General features: G+C 28.1%; 1 protein-coding gene across 2 annotated transcripts; it reads left to right on the top strand.

Moving 5' to 3' along the window:
* Nucleotides 1-12,251: 12,251 nt before the first annotated feature.
* On the top strand, nt 12,252-16,910 carry LOC112733801 (auxin-responsive protein IAA9). 2 transcript variants are annotated; one of them, XM_025782888.3, is made up of 7 exons: nt 12,252-12,657; nt 13,738-14,182; nt 14,265-14,428; nt 14,551-14,777; nt 14,917-15,058; nt 15,717-15,778; nt 16,531-16,910. In XM_025782888.3, the coding sequence occupies exons 2-7, from the start codon at nt 13,757-13,759 to the stop codon at nt 16,566-16,568; spliced, it is 1,059 nt and encodes a 352-aa protein (XP_025638673.1). In that variant the 5' UTR covers nt 12,252-12,657; nt 13,738-13,756; the 3' UTR covers nt 16,569-16,910. The 2 variants fall into 2 exon arrangements, with proteins under 2 accessions (XP_025638673.1, XP_072068775.1); XM_072212674.1 differs by lacking the exon at nt 12,252-12,657 and adding an exon at nt 12,987-13,161.
* Nucleotides 16,911-20,830: the final 3,920 nt, after the last annotated feature.

The raw sequence follows: 20,830 nt of genomic DNA, 5'->3' as shown, positions 1-20,830 counted from the left end.
AATGTGTCTATAAATAGAGAGACGACCAAAGAACAAATTATTAAAAATTCTCTTCGGAAAAATACATTTATTCCCCCACACACATCCTAACGATTTTTTGTTATATGTCTAAGTTAATTTTTTTGTAAATTTCCTTCTATTTTATCTTTATTTTCTTTGAGTTCATGTAATATTTTTTTCTGCAAGTTAGTTTATGTAATCTTCCTTTCTGCAAGTTAGTTTCATTTTATTCTTGTAAGCAAATTCTTTTTTTTTTTTTTTTTTGTCAAGTATGGTTTTTTTCGAAATTCTGTGAAGACTTAGTTTTTTTCATCGAACACTTTGGTTTTTTGAGAAGTGTTATATTTATTTATATCATTTACAAGTTATATTTGCTTATTATTCGTGCTATGTTTATTTTGTATGCATGTTTATGATTCTGTCAAGTATTTTATTTGTCATTGTTATCTTTTTTATTACCAAACAAAAGATTTTTATATACTTTAAAATTGGTACTTCAAAGAAAAGTTAGTTCTATTTTCAGATAATATATCTTGAACTAAAAGTTTATGTTGATATTGTCAAACTACCATAATATTTTCTTTGATCACTGTTAAATAACTAATTTTGATATTAAATATATGTTTAATTATTCTGTTGGATTTTATAATTTTGTGAAATTTTTAATTAGGTCTTTATATATATTTTTTTAATTGGTCCCTGCACCAATTTTTTTTTCAATTAGATTCCTCTTAACAGTAATTGGTTTAATTATATAGGGACCTAATTGAAAAAAAAATTAGTGCAAGACCCAAATAAAAAGAAAAAAAAAGTATATGGACCCGCTTAAAAATAAAATTTGGTGCAAAAAATCAATTAAAAAAAAATATAAGGATCTAAATTGAAAATTTCGCAAAACTATAAGGACCAAAAAAATAATTAAATATAAAATATAAAAATCTGTAAAATAGATATATTATTGGATGAAATGATTAATTTTAGAATAAGTAATGCTTAAAAAATAATAAAAATTAATTAAAATAATCAAAACTTATCTTATTTAATATTTATTAATTATTTTATTTAATATTTATTAATTTTAACAATAATTAATAAATGTTAAATAAAATAAATTTTAATTATTTGGACTGATTCTTTTTTCTTAGAATAGTACCTCTGTTTTAATAATGTATAGGCATGAGTATCTAGCTATAACCATAGATTAAAATATTGCCAATATATTATTCTCATCTCAACCAACCATCCCTGCCGGCTGCCGTATTCATCACACATTTATTTGGTTTCATTAATTCCACATAACACAATAAGGTCGTATGTTTTATAGTGGATATACACGTTTATTATTACTAACCTGTCAATTCAGTTATGTCCACTTCTAAGTTCTAGTCTAATAATAATCTAGAACCCAAACAAATTTACAATAAAAGTTTCCAAGGTATTTATACGTGGAATTTTCACATGAAAGATCTGGACATCTAGTACTCTAATTCAATTGATGTGTCATTCTTCACCCGATTATAAAATTACTTACTTCGTGAGAGGGTTTCATTTATTAATTTGAACATCAGTCTAGGTATGCAGGATGCTCCTTGCATTTCTTCTAATAATAGAAAATCAAATAGTAACGGATAACGGTGCAACTGCACATACAAGGCGTAACGAATAACAATTATATATAAAGGGAAAAAATCAAATATGTGCTTAAAGCGAGATATGGTAATTACTAATTAGGATTAACGATAGGGGCATTATGTTGGCGTGCATGAGCAATTAACTAAGGATGATACATATATAGTACAAGCGTGCTAGAACCGATTTACAGCACAATTAATAGGAGAGAGAAACCACGTAATAATACTACTCCCGTCCCTTCACTCCTTTTATTGTTGCCATCTTTATTTATTTATTTATTTATTTTACATAATTAGGATGTGAGCTAACTACAATTACTTACACTCTTTTTAGATAGTCAATTAGAATATCAGTTAATTTGAATATTTTTTTTAAATTATCATAAAAAATAAAATTTTAAATTTTTTAAATTTATTTTATTTTTATTTTTACAATAAAAAATAACTAAAATATTTTTTTTCCCTCGTGATTTCTTCTAATGACAACACTCTTCTACACGATTATTTCTATCATCATACTACAATTAAATTTTCACCATCATATTTTTCTTTTTTTTATCTTTCTGTTGTTATTGTTTTTTTTTCTTCTTTTTCTCATTATTCTCATTCATCCTTTTTTTTTCTTTTTTTTTTTCATCTGTTTGTTATGTTTGTGATGATTTTTTGTTATATTTTAGATGTTTTTTAATTGGATTTTAGACGTTCGGTTTTTTTTTTTTTTTTAGATTTTAGATATTTTTTTTAGATTTTGAATACTTTTTCTTAAATTTGGATGTTCTATTTTAAAATGGTTTTGGATATTCTTTTAGTCAGGTTTTGAATGTTTATTTTTTGTGAGGTTTTTTTATTTCTCGTCTAGAGTTGCTATTTCTCCTTCTGTATCGTCGTTCAATCCCAAAATAATGTTACTGTCGCAGCGCAAAACACATTCTTCGTTGTCGAATACGCTGTAATTGCCTCTAATCGAAGCTTCTCACGTATTCTAATATTCTTTTGCAATGATTTTAAATATTTTTTGTTAGATTCTATATATTTTCTTTTAATATTTTATTTTTTTGTAAGTTTTGAATATTTTTTTATTTGGTTTTAGATTTTTTATTATAAAAATTTATTGAAAAAAGTGTTAATTACCTACACTTTTTTTTGTATTATAGATTTAGTTTATGCTCTACGTTTTTGTTACTAAAAAGTCTTGTAAATGAATAAATGATTACATATTATTGATTATATTTTCTAATATTGGGAAATAGATCATCTTAAGAAATGCTCAAAAAAATCCTATTAAATATATTAGGTAGTGAATAGTGGCAGGAAAGAATTGAAAATGAAGTAGGGCAAATAAAAAGAGGGCAAGTGTGTGTAGGAAGAGAGAGAGAGAGAAAGAGTAATGATGGGGAAAGGGAAAAGGAAAAGGAAAAGGTTATTAATAAGTAGTGATGGGAAGAGGCCCCTGTCTTGGTCAGCACCCGGCAAAGGCACAACTATTGCCACTTTCTTGTCTCCCAATCACACTAACAACACCCTTATTCTCTTTCTTCCATGGTTTCTTCTTCATTTTGACCCAACTCTCCCCAACCTTTTTTGTCGCCTTTTTTCCTTCTCACCTCTCCCACGCCCCTCCCTTAACTTTCTTTTATCATTTTTCTTTTAACTAAACTACTATTCACATCTTTCTTTTAGGGTTACGTCTCACTTTTAATTCCAAGTATTAGTTACAAAATAATCATATATTTACAGAAACTTATGTATAATAAGTTCAGGTGTATTAATTGTCTCTCATTTTAATTGTACATAATTATTAAAATAATTACAAAATTCTATTAAATTGCTACAATTTAAACAAAATATTATTTATTAATCATAATACATTTCCTATTTTTATCGTCGTAATTTTTATTATTTTCTTTTTCAATAAATAGTTGAACAATATTATAAGTATAAATTTACTAATGAGTTATTAAATTTGAAAGCAACACAATTTTACAAAAAATAAAAACACTAAAAGAGATTCTTATTGTTATATATAGAATGAGGAAGCATTTTTTTTCCTTGTTCTAAATTAATTATTCATAACTCGATTATCATATGATTAACTCATACTTTATTTCCTCAATTTCAAATTGATTATGGCTTACAAAAATGTGTTTAGATACATTTCTTTTTTAATGTACTAATAATAAAGTTATTGTTGCTGTAAATTTGATAAGCTTACCAATAGTTTATTAAGAGGGAAAAAAAAGCTAAATTTTAAAATTATTCATTTTTCGTCCATTATATATTTTTAAATAACATATAATTTTTAGCATTTTAAATAAAAAAAGTGACCATATAAAAAACAAAACAGTTAAAGTGATTGAATTCCTGTCTTAATAATCTTCCCTAGTGTGTCTCATTTCTTTCTTCTTTTATTAGTTAAAAAAAGAAGATGAGTGCTAGGGCCAGCAATTTTTGTGTTTTGTAATCATCAATTGGCCATCAATAGTCTTTTTAATAGTGTGAGATTACATTCAATAGTGGGAGATCACTAACTTTTCTCTTGATGGTTAAGTGCTAGCCACAAAACACAAAAATTGTTGGCCCTAGACTTTTCCAAAAAAGAATTCAAGGATATGAAAAACACTGATCTTAGCCAAATATATATGTATATACATAATTATTACAGTCAGTGTAGTCATACATATCTCATTTGAAACTTAATATGTTGTGCACAATTTCCTGCCCTAATTAGTATCATTTATTTTTAGTTAGAGGTAGGTAAATGATCCATGAGACATGCATTGCATGAGCTCATCATTTCTTCTGCCAAGCAAAGGTAATAATAATATTGCTTTTGCTGTCTAGTGCCGCTGGTTTTCACAATTTCAGATACTCAAATATCTCCTTTGGAAACATTTTTGTCTCATATGTTTTAAGTATTCGGTAAGGATAATGATGTTTTTTTTTTCAAACACTAGCAACGGTTGATGAGTTGACAAAACAAAATGCAATGCATTATTTTTATTTCCTTCTTTACCCCTTGAATTTGTACTATGATAGTCGCTCACTCGATCATCATTATTCACATACATATATGTCAGTAAAATTAAAACTGCTCTGCTATATATGTGAGTATGTGTTCTATTGCCCACTGGTTTTGCTGCCATAACATTGCATGCCTTCTCCTCCACAACCACCACCTTCTCTCTTTCAATTAATTCTCTCCCAAGAAAGACAAACAATAACGATTCTCTTGCGTGTTGCTTTAGAACATATCATTATTTCTGTCCTTATCATTTGTACCTAAGCTCCGCGGTGGTATGGCCACTCGCTACTCTCACAAATAATAATAATTCATGCTTGTTGCTTCATTCAACTTATATAAATGTTAGGGTTAAACCATAAATATTACAGTTTTAATCATTAATTTTGTATTTATGTCTATATACATACATAAGTTCAATCACTAACAATACTGATAATAATGACTAAAATTGTGGTATCGATAATTTGATGATAATCTGAAATTTCCAATACAAAAATAAATCATCAGTTTACTTAAACAAAAATGTTTCCGCCACAATAGGAAATAATTTTTTTTATTTTATTTTGTTTTCTTTAATTATTACTGGAATAATCTAATAATATATTAATATTAAATGAATAAATATATAATTATAAATATCATATATATAAATTATAAATATTTAATTAAATAAAATAATTTTAAATTATTTTTTAATATAACTGTATAAATATATTTTTTCTTATTTTAAATTAATTCTCTATTGTACTCTTCTCTTTTTATCCAAAACTTAATGCATTTGGATAAAATACATCTAAGTACAAAAGATAGGATTGATTTGACAATGAAAATGTTTGAATTTATTTTTTTTTTTAACTTTGTTACATACATTACAAGAATAGCAGAGATTTATGACAGTTTTTTCTGTGATTAGCAGCAGTTTAAAATTGTCGCAAAAATCAATACTAGCAGTTGAATGATTTGCCTTGGTCAGTGATGCGGACAGTTGTTTTTACAGCAGTTTCTAGCCACTGCTGGTATAATCGCAGCTAAATTAATATGTTGTGGTAGATAATTTGGTGGCAGTTTATAACCGCTGTGATATACAAATGTCAGGGTTTTGCACATGTTTACTGACAAATATAAACCGCCGCAATTTTAGGATATTTACAAACTTATTTTCAACGATTTTAAAATTGTCGCTAATTTCAATACAAAGTACCGCAAAAATTTTGAATTTTCCTTTAAAAATCGTAGATATTTTTTTTAATATTACAAATCTTAATATTTTTTTATCTAAAAATTTAAATTTTTGTGACAAAAACAAAAAAATATAACTGCCAAACAAATTAATATATATATATATATATATATATATTTAAAATTAGTTATTAAATTAGTAATTTCTATATAGAATATATTTTAGAATATAAAATATAAATTAAAAATAAATAAATAATAATGATTAATTTTTTTTTTGTATATATAGCATTTTTGTTTCTTTTGAGTATGTTTTGTATGATGGTATATGTTGAGTGACATGAATAATATAACAAAAAACAATCCGATACATAAGTGTCCCGCATGTATTAATGTAAGGTTTGAGAAAGAACCACACTCAAAAAATGTAATGTATATAATCTAACCTGATAATTATATATTAGTGACTGTTTTCATAACTTAAATCGTGACTTTAAAGTTACACAAAAATAATGTAATTAACTGATATTAAAAAAATATTTTATTATCCACATTTTTATAAAATGAATACTATGATGCTTAAAAGTATTTGTATAACTTACTAAAAAATGTTAAAATTTAATATTTAATTTTAAAAATATAAAAATAAATAATCATTAAATATTCAAAATTTATCATAAAAAATAAATTGTGCAGTAAATTATAAACACTATAAAATTCACCTCTTTATAAACTGATTTTTTCAGTTTCAAGTTACATTAAATAATTGAGCCACAAAAAATTTTAAACAGTCACTTATAGTAAAAGATAATAAATAAAGAGAAAGGGATCAGAGGTTGCTGAAGTGAATTGAATTTTCTTTTGATATGATGGCTGAATTGAATTTGATTCCAAGGTAAATGAGTATAATTCTAGCTATTTCTTGGCCTGTGTCAACATCGAAGAAACATTGAATGGTGTCTTTCATCATGATATTTTGAGCTAGCAAAGAAAAGGGACGTACAAAATGAAGCGTTTCTTTCTCATTTTATTTATTTAACCTTTTTAGATAGACATCATGTGAATGAATGGAAGTATCTTTCTCAATGTTCTCTTTGTCCCTTTTATTTTTACCATACATCTTAGCTTCCACCGTCCCTCAAACATAATTCCTTGCCATCATTCATCATGAATGTTGCACAAAATATGGCAGGGGTGAAATTAAACGTAAATTAAATTAAATTAAATAATCATGCATGTCACGCTATAAAGTTTGAGTACCATAATTGTAGTTCATCATATGTTGTCCTCATCTGGAAATCATCATAGCTATCTTCCTTCTAATATCATGCTTTGCTTTTATGTATTTTCTTTTTTCATTAATTAATTAGTTTACCTTTTTGGTGTTTATGAAAATTGTGTCCTAATTTGTCTAAAAATAAAGATAAACACAAGCGGGACTCATTTTTTTATTTTTGAATTATACGAGTAAAATTTAAACGCTATAGAACACACCATATTTAAATTTAATCGATGAAACAAAAGACAAAATTAAAATATAGGCCAGGCTCTGCTCATCATTTATAGCACCTGCTAATAACGACAACATATTTACTTCTCTTTTCTTTTATTTTGTCTCTCATTCACAATCTCTGCTTTTCAATCACAACCATGCATCCATGCCAACTCTGCTTCCTAATTTTGTAACTTCAGTAGATTATCCATATTGTTTTTATACAAGAACGTAAATGTTTGAAACAAATAAGTTACTCATAAAATCAGAAATTTTTGTTCCAATATCTATGCTATTAATAAAAAGTTCTTATATTACGTCATAAAATCACTTCTTCTAAAAGAGTTTAACCAAATAGAAAAAGATACATTAATATATATAATAGTTTGATGGTAAAAAAGTGCACGTTAAAACAAAGTATGGAAAATGTAACACATGGGGTTTATGCAATAAATTAAGTTAATGAGTTAATAGATAATTAAATTAGTTTCTAAAAAATAAGATATTTTTTAAATTCATCTTTGAAATATTTTTTTAATTGAATTGGTCTTTCAAAGATTACGAATTAATTATATTTGTCCTCCATTCATTCCGTTAATAATTTTTTTTAAAGATTGATATTGTAAAACGTTAATTGATAACATATATAATACCTAACATGTTTAATTGGATATTGACCGAATGTATTTATGAAAATTTATTAATTTAGTCATTTTCTCCAATTAAAAAAATCGTAGTCCTAATATGACCTAGTAACTAAATTGATAGATTTTCGTAAACATATTTAGTCAACGTCTAATTGAACATATTATGTGTCATGTATGCTATCAGTTAACATTTCACATTATCAATTGTTGACGAAATTGTGAGTGGAGTAATTGAAGGACGTATATGATTAATTCGTAATCTTTAAAAAACTAATTTTATTGAAAAAATCTTTTAAAAACAAATTTAAAAAATATCTTATTTTTCAGAAACTAATTTAACTATTAACCTTTAAGTTGATTATATTATTTTGCTAACTCTGATAAGTAAGTTTGTTGAGTTTCTATTTCAAATATATGTAGTTAGTTATTTATGCTAACTTAGTAGCTAGATAGTTAGGGTGTTCTCTCCGTTAGATTAGTTGTTATTTTGGGTGAACACAGTATAATTTTGTAATAATTGGAGAAGTATAGGGAGAATTTGCCATTGTAGTTCTTAGCTCAAATTCAATAAAGTTCGTTTTCATAATTCTCTCTTTGTCTCATTATTCATCTGCTCACAGATTTCTTTATTTTCTTCTCCCTTGTCCCCTTTGATCTCACACAATGACACAACAGAATTTATAAGAGTTGACTTTATCTCTGGCACGTTTTGAGCCACAAGATATTTACTTCTATTTTCCTGAGGCCATTCCCCAAATAATTAGCTTTTTTTTTAATTAAATTATTGGTTCTTCTTCTTATTTTTTAACTAATATTAACTAACTTTTTTTTTAATACTAAAAATGTTAGCTCCCAACTTTCTCTTTTTCGGTGTTTTCTTCCTTGACATATAATCAACATTCATAACAGTGTAAAATACAAATATTTATGTGTATATATTATCTATCAATTTGTATCTGTAGATTTATAAGTAATAATGATTACAACAATGCTAGAAATTAAGATGGTTTCAACCAAAAACCACTCAAATGTTTATGGATAAATTTAAAACTTCTACGTAGATGGTGTTTATGCTAGTCATTAGGATATTTCTTTTCTTTGTAAATTGGATGGTTCTAAATCTGTTTTTTGATTTATCATATTTTAGGCATTTAGAGAGGGAAGGAGGGGTGAAGAGACGGAAGCTAATTGAATCAATTTCTGTGATTCACGTTGCAATGATACTGAACGTATCTCCTCCTAATTTGAATGTGGTGAAACATTTAATAACCAATATTTTAAATCATAAATAAATAAAACTAATTACTATATTTATAATTAATTAAGTGGTTTCATTCTTGGCTGATTTAGAGTTGGTTCATATATTTTTCTTAATGCTGATTAGTATATGTACGTTGATGTGCAAAAACCGATAAAAAGTCAAAATTTTAGTATATTAAATTAAAGAGTAAAGTATTATTTTTATCCCTAACGTTTTGGATAAATTTTAAAGTTGTCTCTAACGTTTCAATCGTCCTATTTAAGTCCTTAACGTTTTAAAATTGACTCAATATTATCCTGCCATTAGGGATTCGTTAACAGAATTAACGACAGAACAAAAATTGAGACGATTTTGAAACGTTAGGGACTTAAATAAGACGAAAACATTGGGGACAAAAACGATACATAGAAATAAATTTTAGTTTTATCCTTCAATAATATCAATTTTTTACTGTACATAGTATTCAATTATTTTTTAATCACATTACTTTCATTTTAAATAATTTTGTTTTTTTTTTATAATTTTACATTTAAAGTTATAAGTTAATATAAAAATATAAAAAAATTTATTTAGAATGAAAGTAATGTGATTAAGTGTAATTTACTTAGATGTAATTAAAAATAATTGAATATTATGTACAGTAAAAAATTGATATTATTGAAGGATAAAATTAAAATTTGTTTCTATGTATCGTTTTTGTCTTCAACATTTTCGTTTTACTTAAGTTCCTAACGTTTCAAAATCGTCTCAATTTTGTCCTGCCGTCAATTCTGTTAACGGATCTCTAATGGCAGGACAACATTGAGATAATTTTAAAATGTTAGAGACTTAAATAAGACATTAAAATCTTAAGGACAACTTTAGAACTTACTTCAAACGTTGGGGATAAAAATAATACTTTACTCTTAAATTAAATTATCAAGGAACTTTTGACAAAAAAATATTTATTCACCCTCTAAAATTCCTGTTATATTAAATAATTGAATATCTTTTAAATATTATTCCCCCTTCAATCGTACTCTTATTGTATTGAGTAAGTGTATAAAGGAGTTATTAATACGATAATAGAAGAGAAAATAAATTAAGAATAATTAAAGATAATTTTATAAAACAACTTTATGACATTTGTAATCGTAATATATTTTAGTTATTTCTTAATTTATGTTGATATTTAAAAATAGAGAATTATTAATACTTTTGTCCATAATAACAATACGAGAATATAAATAATTTAAAATTATGTTGATTTTGTCCTAATATTATAGATTATGACACAAAAAATTTATAAAATTAAACTATTTTTATAAAAGGTCGTACGGACCAAATTTTTCATCGACTAAGAAGATCAAAGTTTCTGTAAATAAAAAAAATTAAATAATAAGCTTTTTAGTTATTATTTTCATGTGAAAGACTTTATTTTTTTATTAATAATTAATTTTAATATTTATTATCTAAAACTTGAAAAAATTTAATGTGTATATTTTTATATTTGATTAGGTATTAAGTCTATTGCACAAATAAAAATAACTAACTTTAATATTTATTATTTAAAAATGATATTTTTTTCTTTATATATATAAAAATATTATTAAATGTTAGTATAAAAAAATTTATTTGATAGTTATAAAATTAATTTAAAATTAATTTTTTTTGAAATAATTGATTCTTGATTCTAATTTTTACTATTCACAGCATTAGTGATTTTTTTCAAATTATATGTAATAAATATTTGAAAGAAAAAGAAGTAAAAATATAGATTAGAAAGATAAGGGGACAAATTTGAAATTAAATAAAAATTTTATCTTAATTTTTAATGAAAAAGTGTTATGTAACAAATTTTAGTTGTTAAATTAATAATATAATATAGTTATATTTCAATTTTACTTTTACCATTTTAATTTTAATTAGAATTAGAAAATGTCATATTCTATAGTTTGATTATTAAAATTATAATTAATCATTAATCATAATATATAAGAGATATAATGGATAAAAGAGTGAGAAAGATAAAGAAAAAAAAGAGAAAAAGAACTCTTTAATTTTAAAACAATATTTAATTTCAATTACAATAAAAAAATGATATATAATATATTTTAGTTATAAAATTAGTAATATATAATAAATAATAAATTTCAAAACCGAGAAATTTTTATTAATTTATCATGAGTTCATAAGCTGGTACGTATAATAAGGTAAGAAAATTAAATAGAGAGAAATAATGACTTTTAAAACTTTTAATGTATTTAGTATATTAAAAAAATTGTTAGGAAACAATAATTTTATTAATATTAATCAATATTTTTTGTAATATTTTATTTTTATATTATTAAATTTATTTAAAAAAAGTATTGATTAAATATTTGTTAAAAATAATAAATTTTATTAATTATAAAATATTATTATATTAAAAATATCACAATTTAATTTTTTTATAAATATTTAATTTTTTATTGTTTTTATTTTTTAACCAGTGTCCTTGTCATAATCTACAAGTAAAATAATTCTTCTAATATATTTCGGTTGATTTAATACTATATTAGTTTATTAGTCTACTTAAATAAGAATTAGAAATCAAAATTGAAATCTCAACATACAATAATACATTGACAAATTAAAAAAAAAAAAAATACTTCTCTACATAATAGAGACAATTACACGTTTTTAGCAACTTAATAAATGTGTAACCAATGAGACATACCATTTACACTTTATTTTGATTAAGAAAAAAAAAAAGATGGAAATATAAATTTTTTATTATTTAAATGTGAAAAAAAATATAATAAAAAAAATAGTGTGAGAGCCATCAAAATATTTTTTTTTTTCAAAAATGAGATGAAAATAAAAAAAATGTGTAAATGAGTATAAATTTATTAATTCACTTTTTGATCAATTAAAAAAACAAAAACATAAAATTATTAATATAATTTTTTTATTATAATTTTTTATCTAAATAAAATTTTTTTTTATTTATTTTTTCTTTATCCAAATAAAACATGAGCGATATTATGAGTTTTGTTTTGCCCCTTTCTGATGTGGTTTATTTAATTTAAATTTAAATTTGATGCAGTAATAGCAGTAATAGTAACAGTGTTAGGAGAGAAAAGGGGTTCATTTATTGAGTTTGTGTTTATGTGTTCTCTGCACAAACCTGAAAGCTTTTGTTGCTTTGTGCTTAATGGAAGGCCCTTGAGCTTCCTCTCTCTCTCTCTGCTCTGTTCTTCATTCACCCCCTTTCAATCACTCACCAGAAGAACACTAACACTCTGTTACTAGTTTCTTTTTGCATTTTTGTGGCTTTCTTTCTGGACTGCAAAACCAACAGGAATATAAGAAAATAGAAATTTGAGAGAATAATCTCTCTTCTTCTTCTTCTTCTTCTTCCTTCTTCTTCTTCTCTGTCATCTCTGCCAGACATTAACCCACAGGTCCGTCACTCTTATTTCCTCTCAAAATGCACTTTATTATTATTTTATTATTATTTCAGCTCTTCTTTCTATTCTGCTGGATTTATTCCTTGTGTGTTTCACTTTTACAAATGGAATGTACCCCTCATGCTTTGGTCTTTTTTTTTTCCCCTTAAATATTTTTTTGTTTTAAATTTCTCAACTTTGCACGCTTGCTGTTCTAAATTTTTTTTCTTTTTCATTTTTTTTTTGGGGTTAGGGGAGGGGTTGTTTGGGAATACCTATTTACCTTTTGATTTTCTTTTTTATTACACAGTAGAAAAATGGTTGGTATGGTTAAGTGTGGATCTGTTGTGCTGTGGCGTGTTCATCATCCTTGCAATTTGGTTTCTTTTAGTTTTTATTTTTATTTTTCTCTTTTGGGTATTTTTCATTGGGAGAAAGAAAACCGAGCTCAAGTGGTATATATGACTAAGAATCCCACACAGGTTAGTAAAGAAGGAGCAAAAGGAAAGGTTAAACCTGGTATGGAGAAGGGGGGGGGGGGGGGGGAGAAGAAGAAGGCATGCTATTGTGATCAATTGGCTGCAATTCTTCTAACATTTTTTCCTATTCATTTATTGCATAATCGGGTGCTAATGAATATTGCTGAGATAATCATGGTTTTTCCTTTTTCTTTGGGTATTTTGTTAACTTGATCATTTTTGGGGCCTTGATTCAGCTACTGCAAGTGCCATATGATAACTGCCACTGAGCCACTGGTTACAGAGTCACAATATTTTTATTTTATTTTTGAGGGTTGCATGTTGTCATAATACTGTTTTGCTTGTGTCCCTTATTCGGAAATATTTTTTCTTTACTGTTGAGCAATTTCTTTTGATCCATGTTGTTTAAATTGCCTGCTATTACTGTGATAACTATTCTCCCGGAACATTTTTGTTCATAGAGTATAGATGACTTCTAGTTAATTCTGATTGATTGATTCTTTAGAATCCGTTTCCTATAGAAGTTTAGAACACATTTTCTTTTCATCTTTTGTTGATCTTGTATTATTTATGGCACAATGTTGAGTGAGTTCTGCTTTGGTTTTGTGTAAGGCAGTTTGTGAATTTGGAGTTTGATGGCTCCGCCCCTGCTGGTTACCAGGGAGGAAGGGCTGAGCAACGCTTCAACTGTAGCGTCTGCATCTTCGCCACAATCCTTGGACTGCTTCTCCCAAAATGGAGGGGTTTCCTTGAAAGAACGCAACTACTTGGGTTTGTCTGATTGCTCATCGGTAGACAGTTCAGCTGCGCCAGGCATGTCTGATGAGAAAAAGGACAATCTGAATTTGAAGGCCACCGAGTTGAGGCTCGGCCTTCCTGGATCCCAATCTCCTGAAAGGGGTCCAGACATCTTCTCATTGAGCTCAACAAAGCTTGATGAGAAACCACTGTTCCCATTGCTCCCGCTCCCTACGAAAGATGGAATCTGCTCATCAACTCAAAAGACTGTAGTTTCGGGAAACAAAAGGGGTTTTGCTGATGCAATGGATGGATTCTCTGAGGTAAAAATGCTATTATTTTATTGAGGGTAAATGAATGTTATGTGCTGTTTCTAAGTCTGATTCCCTACAATCTGTGTTGCAGGGAAAGTTTACTGGTACTGCAGCGATAAATGTGATGCTATCACCCAGACCTGCTGGACTGCAGCCAACTGCAAAGAAGGAAATACCAAGCAAGGTATTACAAGGACAGACCGGCGCAGTCAGTGGAACAGGAGGTGCTGTCAGTGGCAGTTCACCGGCTTCTAAGTAGGTGTAACTTGCTAGATGAAGGATCCCTAATTTTCAACATAGTTTAGAAGTCGAACAAAGATCTTAAAGTGGTTGTTCTGTGGTTTCTTGTTGTGCTCATTGCTTCTTATCTTTGGCAGGGCACAGGTTGTTGGTTGGCCTCCTATTAGATCATTTAGGAAAAACTCGTTGGCTACCACTTCAAAGAACAATGATGAAGTAGATGGAAAACCAAGCCCGGCGGTGCTCTTCGTGAAGGTGAGCATGGATGGTGCTCCATATCTGAGGAAGGTTGATCTGAGGAATTATACGACATACCAGGAACTGTCTTCTGCCCTTGAGAAGATGTTCAGCTGTTTTATCTTAGGTGAGCTGCTGCAATATTGAATTATTTAAGCAAATTATTTCTTGTTAGGGATTCTTTCAATGAATTTTGTGATGGCTTTTATATTTGATTCTGAAGTTGAACTTTGACATGGATTTGCTACGCATATTGACCATTTCAGGTCAGTGTGGTTCACATGGGGCTCCAGGAAGAGAAATGATGAGTGAGAGCAAGCTGAAGGATCTCCTGCATGGTTCAGAATATGTACTTACTTATGAAGACAAAGATGGCGACTGGATGCTCGTAGGAGATGTGCCTTGGGAGTAAGTGTTTCTAAACCTACCGAACTTGTTTTGTATGTTGCCGTTATGCTTTTTTTTCTTGTAGCAGTGATTGCATCTATTTTTAAGATCTAAGATGATAAGGTAATGTGCTTTAGAAATTATGCAGAGTCATAATTATAGTTGAATCAGTGAGATATGAAATATACTGCCAACAATATCATCAAGCAATTCCAACCTGCAAATTTAGTTTAAGTTCTCTGTGTTACATCATGCTTGCTCCTTTTTGATATCATCTCATGAGCAGATTACTGCATTTTTACTGCACAGGGCTTCTTCTAAATAGGGAAGCTTACTGTTCTGCACCTTAAATATTTTTGTTTCTGCTGTTTTGCTTCTATCTTCAATGCCAAGCCAGACATTGTTTTCAATCTTTTATTCTGTTGTGTCTCTCTTATATTCTGTGCTCAGCCTTTATATGTCTCTTCATAATCTTTCTCATTTGTGTATGTCTGTTGACTGTTGTTTTTGAGTGCTTCCTATGGGAATGTGTAATGTTCTTATGCATTCCCATGCAGCCATGCATGAAGTTTGATGCTTTACTGCTGTTTGTGTTAAGAAAGTGGCAGCTATAGAAGACCATTGGAACACATTTTTGAGCAATGTTTTGCCTTCATTCCTAACTGTGATAATCCTGCAGGATGTTCATTGACACATGCAAGAGGCTGAAAATCATGAAGGGTTCTGATGCCATTGGCTTAGGTATGTTTTCTTGGTTCTGCTTCATCTTACAGTCATTATACATATCAGTAAAACTATCATATAAATTGGTCGAGTGTGAGCTTCTCTTTGCATGTGACAGTAGCCCTATTTAAGGATTAATTTCGTGCAATACCTTATGATTCTGATGCGTTTAAGTGAGGCAACTGAAGCTAAGTCAGTGATTATAGCCCAATAGGTGGTATTTACTTAGATGGTTAATTTGAATGTATTGATAATATATGTTGGAGAACAAATTTTTCTTATGATCACTGAAGTGTGAAACTATTAGTAGTTTGTGCTGTGATTTGTCAATAATCATCAAACTAGTGTTAGAAAAAAAGAAAAGATAGATATACATCTTCTGCTAGTCTTTTGTTTTCTTTTTATTCTCTTATTATTTTTATTTTGGGAAAAAACACAGCTAGTCAATATACACCAGTAAATAGCTCTAGCTAGCAAGCCTAAGTTATTTATTTATTTATTTTACATAGTACTAAGTTGACCACAATTTTATTTCAAGAAACCGAATTTAACACTGCAGTTGATAGAGTTTCATTGTAACACAAGGAAAACATGTCTGAAAGAGTTAACTGATCTATGTCTGCAGACTGCAGTTGAGTACTATGGATATGACACTGATAATATCAGTCAATATTTTAACTCTTAGATAATATTACACAGTTAGTAATGTGGTTTATACACCAATTAATGTGCTATGAAGTTTGGCTAAGTAATATTTCTTTACTATGCAGCTCCCAGGGCTGTGGAAAAATCCAGGAGCAGGAGCTAGGTGGTATTTGGACTACTTTGACTGCATTTCATATATAATTAAATGCTGGATTTGAGATTTGTGTGGTATAAATGACTGAATGCCCTGGTTTTGATGGTTAAACTTGCTTCAGCTGTCATCTACATCTATGTTTGTTTATTAATTCCATGAACCATGTGTTCTTCTTCATTACTTATTATTAGTGTTATATATTGTCATTAACTAATACCTTATGAAGCTTACCTTGAAGGTTAGTATTTATGAAGTCTGTAATTGTGTTATAGGAGCCTGTTTGTTTGGATGATTTGAATGTGTGTTACAGCCACCATATTGTTCTTAAATATATTAAGTGATTTGTTATTATTCCACTGTTTTTCCTTCTGTTTATGAAGGGCATCCTTTCATGCCCACTTCTTAATTCCTGTGTTAGGACCCATTCCTTGAACGGTTGAACCCAATATTAATATACTCCTTATATTAATATTAAGTAAAGATTTACTTTCACTTGTTATTCAGTTATATGGGTGTTAATATCAAGGTATCTTGGATCCCTCCACCGGGTGTATGACTGCATCTATTTAATTATGTTCCTTGAAAATCAAGTATTAAATACTCATCAATCGTAGGGTTTATAGTTTGGTTAAAAATCAAAGATATACATAAGGCACTAGGGGCTGGGCTTTTAATTTGTTCTTCCCTTTTTTTCCAAAAATAAATAAATAAATAAATTTATATTATCCAATGTGGAAGTAGAATTGGAGTAAGAATAATACTGTTACCATTGCTCTAATATTAATTTCTTATATTGTATTGTTAGATACATGTCAAAATGGACAATACTTGTTTTACACATGAATGTTGTACCACTTAGTGCTTTGAACCAGAGAATTGCACAAAAAAGAAAATAAAATATAGGGTTGTGAAATTCAAAATATATTTTACTTTGGTCATAGCTCCTAAAATCACGAATAATGAAATATATATGATTATATGAACAGTTGATAGTATATGTATTTATTTTTAACGCTGATAATTTTTCACAAAACAGTTCATTGTTACATGGTTGACTTGTTTAAAGATTAGAGAAAGTCCGTTATTCACTTTATATGGCAAGTGTTGCTCTGAAGGGTCATTATTTAACAGCTAGGAGCATGATGGCTCAATAGGCGCATAGTTTTCTTTTCTTTTTTCACAGGAAATGACATTAGACATTACTTCTTTCTTTCTTTCTAATTTATTTATTTAAGAATAAATTACCATTAAGATACATGCTGACAAATGTACCCATACAAGAATAAAATGACACAATTATGACCACGGAAGATTGGCTTCCGTCTGCCAAGAGTACCCGGACGTTGGTTACACAATTGGTCCGTTAGGGTATTCTTGGCACACAGAAGTTATCTTCCGCGGATACAATTATTATATGGATATATTTATCAGCATTTGTATCTTTATGGATACAAATAGTAATTTATTCATTTATTTATTTTTGAAACTTTTGGAGAGAGTGCATTGGACGAATTGTTTTTGAATATTACATGAACTTTATTTCCATTCCTGCTGATGTGACTCAATTCCCCTTTTTCACATGCTCTTTGGATATAACCACAATCTTAAAGGAAGAGCTTAATTGTGTGCTGGTAAGATTTATTTGTAATCATTACTTCATTAGTGGAGAAAATTAAAGCGGTACTGACTAGTTTTTTTTTTTTTTTGGATAATTAATTATATTGCAGCACAAAATCATGTTATCTTTTAAGTTAAAAGAACCTAAATTTGAATCAATTAGTCTAAAGCCATAGACATTTTGAATATTTTGGACTCCACAAATAATCTACACTTTTTCCTCGGTACGAAATTCAATTTTAATTTTAATTTTAATTTTTTCACTATGTACATTAAATTTGTCAATTGCAGTTTCAAGATGCTTAATTTAACAAAATTCACGTGCTACGACTTCTGAGATGTATAATACAAATAAGAGCCATAGAAATTAATTCAATGTGAATCAAGACTCAAAAAATGTATGTACTTAACAGAAGACTTAATGGTTCTTGCATCATAAATAATTATTAATGTTTGATATAATTTAATAAGAGTACCACCATACGCTGGTGTAAAAGATTTTCTTGTCTGAATAATCTTGCCACGCCAACCAATTTGTAACCTCATAAAAATTCTGCAAGTATGATATTGATTCAGTAACATCTAGTGTCACGTGTTTGAGACAGGACACATGAATCCAACACTCTAATTAATCACCTTTTGAAGTACCGATTCTCAAATTGTCCTTCTTCCAATTTTTTCACTGCTTCCAATTTTTTTTTTTGCGCACATGTTTTAAGTTTTAACTCATGTGACACTAGTGAAGCCACACTAAAACAGCAATAATGAAGAGATTTTGAAATAGTTGAGATTGTGTTTGGTTTCACCATCAATCAATTTCTAGAGTGTTCTATCTCCTCGTTTTTTTATGGCAATTGAACAACAAAATAGAGCACATATATGCATACGCATGCACTTGATGAATCAAGATATTTAGATCGATGTGAATTGAAACCATACATATAAGTACACCATAGGATGGTTGATATATCTATGTGTTGCATGCTGCCACATTGCTCAATACAAAGCCATATACGTATAAGGCTACAAACCTTAGCTTCCTCCTCCGATCTATACTTTGTTTCGTGTTATTAAAGAAACGAAACCACGCGTTTCTTCTGCAGCCACGCCAATTCGGAAATGTCATATGTTTGCATATCAATGTCACCACTCGTGCAGCACTCTCGTCATTTTCTCAATATTAAATATTATTGTTGGTTTAGTTTGATTCCATCAACGCTATATATATTCTAATTCAATAAGGTTACCAACTTAATGGTTCTATCTACTATAATGGTTTTGTTGTGGCAGAATTTATTATGGTTGGACCGTTTGTTGTTTGTGGTACGGCAATTATTTATTGAAACTATTCTAGTATCAACTCCCTTTAACCAAAATGAATACGACATGAATTCATACTCATTGAAAAGGAATACATGTAATGTATAATATATATTGATGATGAAAGGATGAGATCTAACCATAATATTGTACCTGATTTTTGGAATTTTCTGCTGAGATAAAATGTTTCAGTTTTTGTCTTCTATATTAAAGGGTTAAGACTTAAGATGAGGAACCTAAGTCATGATTGGTTTTATTTAAACAAGTTTCCATATAGTCCATAGAATTTCATGATTCAAATAATTACGTGGGGGTGCTTTATAGGTTAGTGCATGTGTAATATATCTGAGAAATTAATTATATATAATTGTGGTTGGTGGGGATTGTAGCTTATATTTATGGGATGAATGCATGTGGCCCAATTATTGCAGCCACACAATCATGATTCTCCAACCTTGAGAAAAAGCCTCTGATCTCTCTCATTTTTTAGAATATAATATTATTGAATGATTATTATTGGTCCGAAATACACTAGATTTGTGGAACTAATTAATATCCTCAATGCTTCTTCATCTTGCTTCTCGTGTGATGAATATAAGTTACATAATTAATTGATATCCCCAATTTCTAAAGGCCAATCATGTACACTATCCTATTATGAGTACAAAAGAAATGGCCAATTGGGAAAAGATTTTGTCACAATAAATCTCTAATTATTATTTGTTATTATTATTCGTTGTAGTTGTAAAAAAGTATTGAATTGAGACTTAGACATTACACATCTATATTCTAAAAAAAAAAACTTTTATTAGTGGAGTAAAAATTAAAATATCTATTATTACTATATTAATTAGGTCAAAAACTACATATATGTTTAAGGACAAATTATACAATATAAATGATATATACAATTCGACAATTATAGAATTTGGAGCTAATCAAATTGACTTAGATGTGGACTTTTAATTTATGCTTTTTTCATTTGGAAATAATATATTAATTAGGTCTCGTAGTTGAAGCCTATAATTTATATGATGTAATGTACATGTGATCTTATAATCAATTTATGTTTTGTGAATGAAACATAAGATCCTTGCTGAGAGAGGATGGCAATAATATTACTTGCTGGCTTTTATTGAAAGGTGAAAACTCAGGTGAAGTCGATTTCACTTGAAGTTGATACCTGAGAGCCGTTATATAAAAATTTAGTTAAATCATTTAACAGACTCTCAAGTATCAACTTCACATGAAGTCGACTGCACTTGAGTTTTTATCTTATTCAAATCTAATGAAAGATTTCCAATTCCATTTGCTGCGCACAACTTGCAATTTTT

This window comes from Arachis hypogaea, chromosome 13 (genome assembly GCF_003086295.3).
Source record: "Arachis hypogaea cultivar Tifrunner chromosome 13, arahy.Tifrunner.gnm2.J5K5, whole genome shotgun sequence".
Taxonomy (NCBI): Eukaryota; Viridiplantae; Streptophyta; class Magnoliopsida; order Fabales; family Fabaceae; genus Arachis; species Arachis hypogaea.
Note: the sequence above shows the minus strand (reverse complement) of the source record. Positions and strands in the feature narration are given on the sequence as shown.

Bases quoted from the DNA above. Each gene is read 5' to 3' on its own strand.
- LOC112733801 (XM_025782888.3), top strand. From the start codon at position 13,757: ATGGCTCCGCCCCTGCTGGTTACCAGGGAGGAAGGGCTGAGCAACGCT. The intron at 14,429-14,550 runs GTAGGTGTAACT...TATCTTTGGCAG, and splicing joins GGCAGTTCACCGGCTTCTAA to GGCACAGGTTGTTGGTTGGC. The intron at 14,778-14,916 runs GTGAGCTGCTGC...TGACCATTTCAG, and splicing joins GTTCAGCTGTTTTATCTTAG to GTCAGTGTGGTTCACATGGG.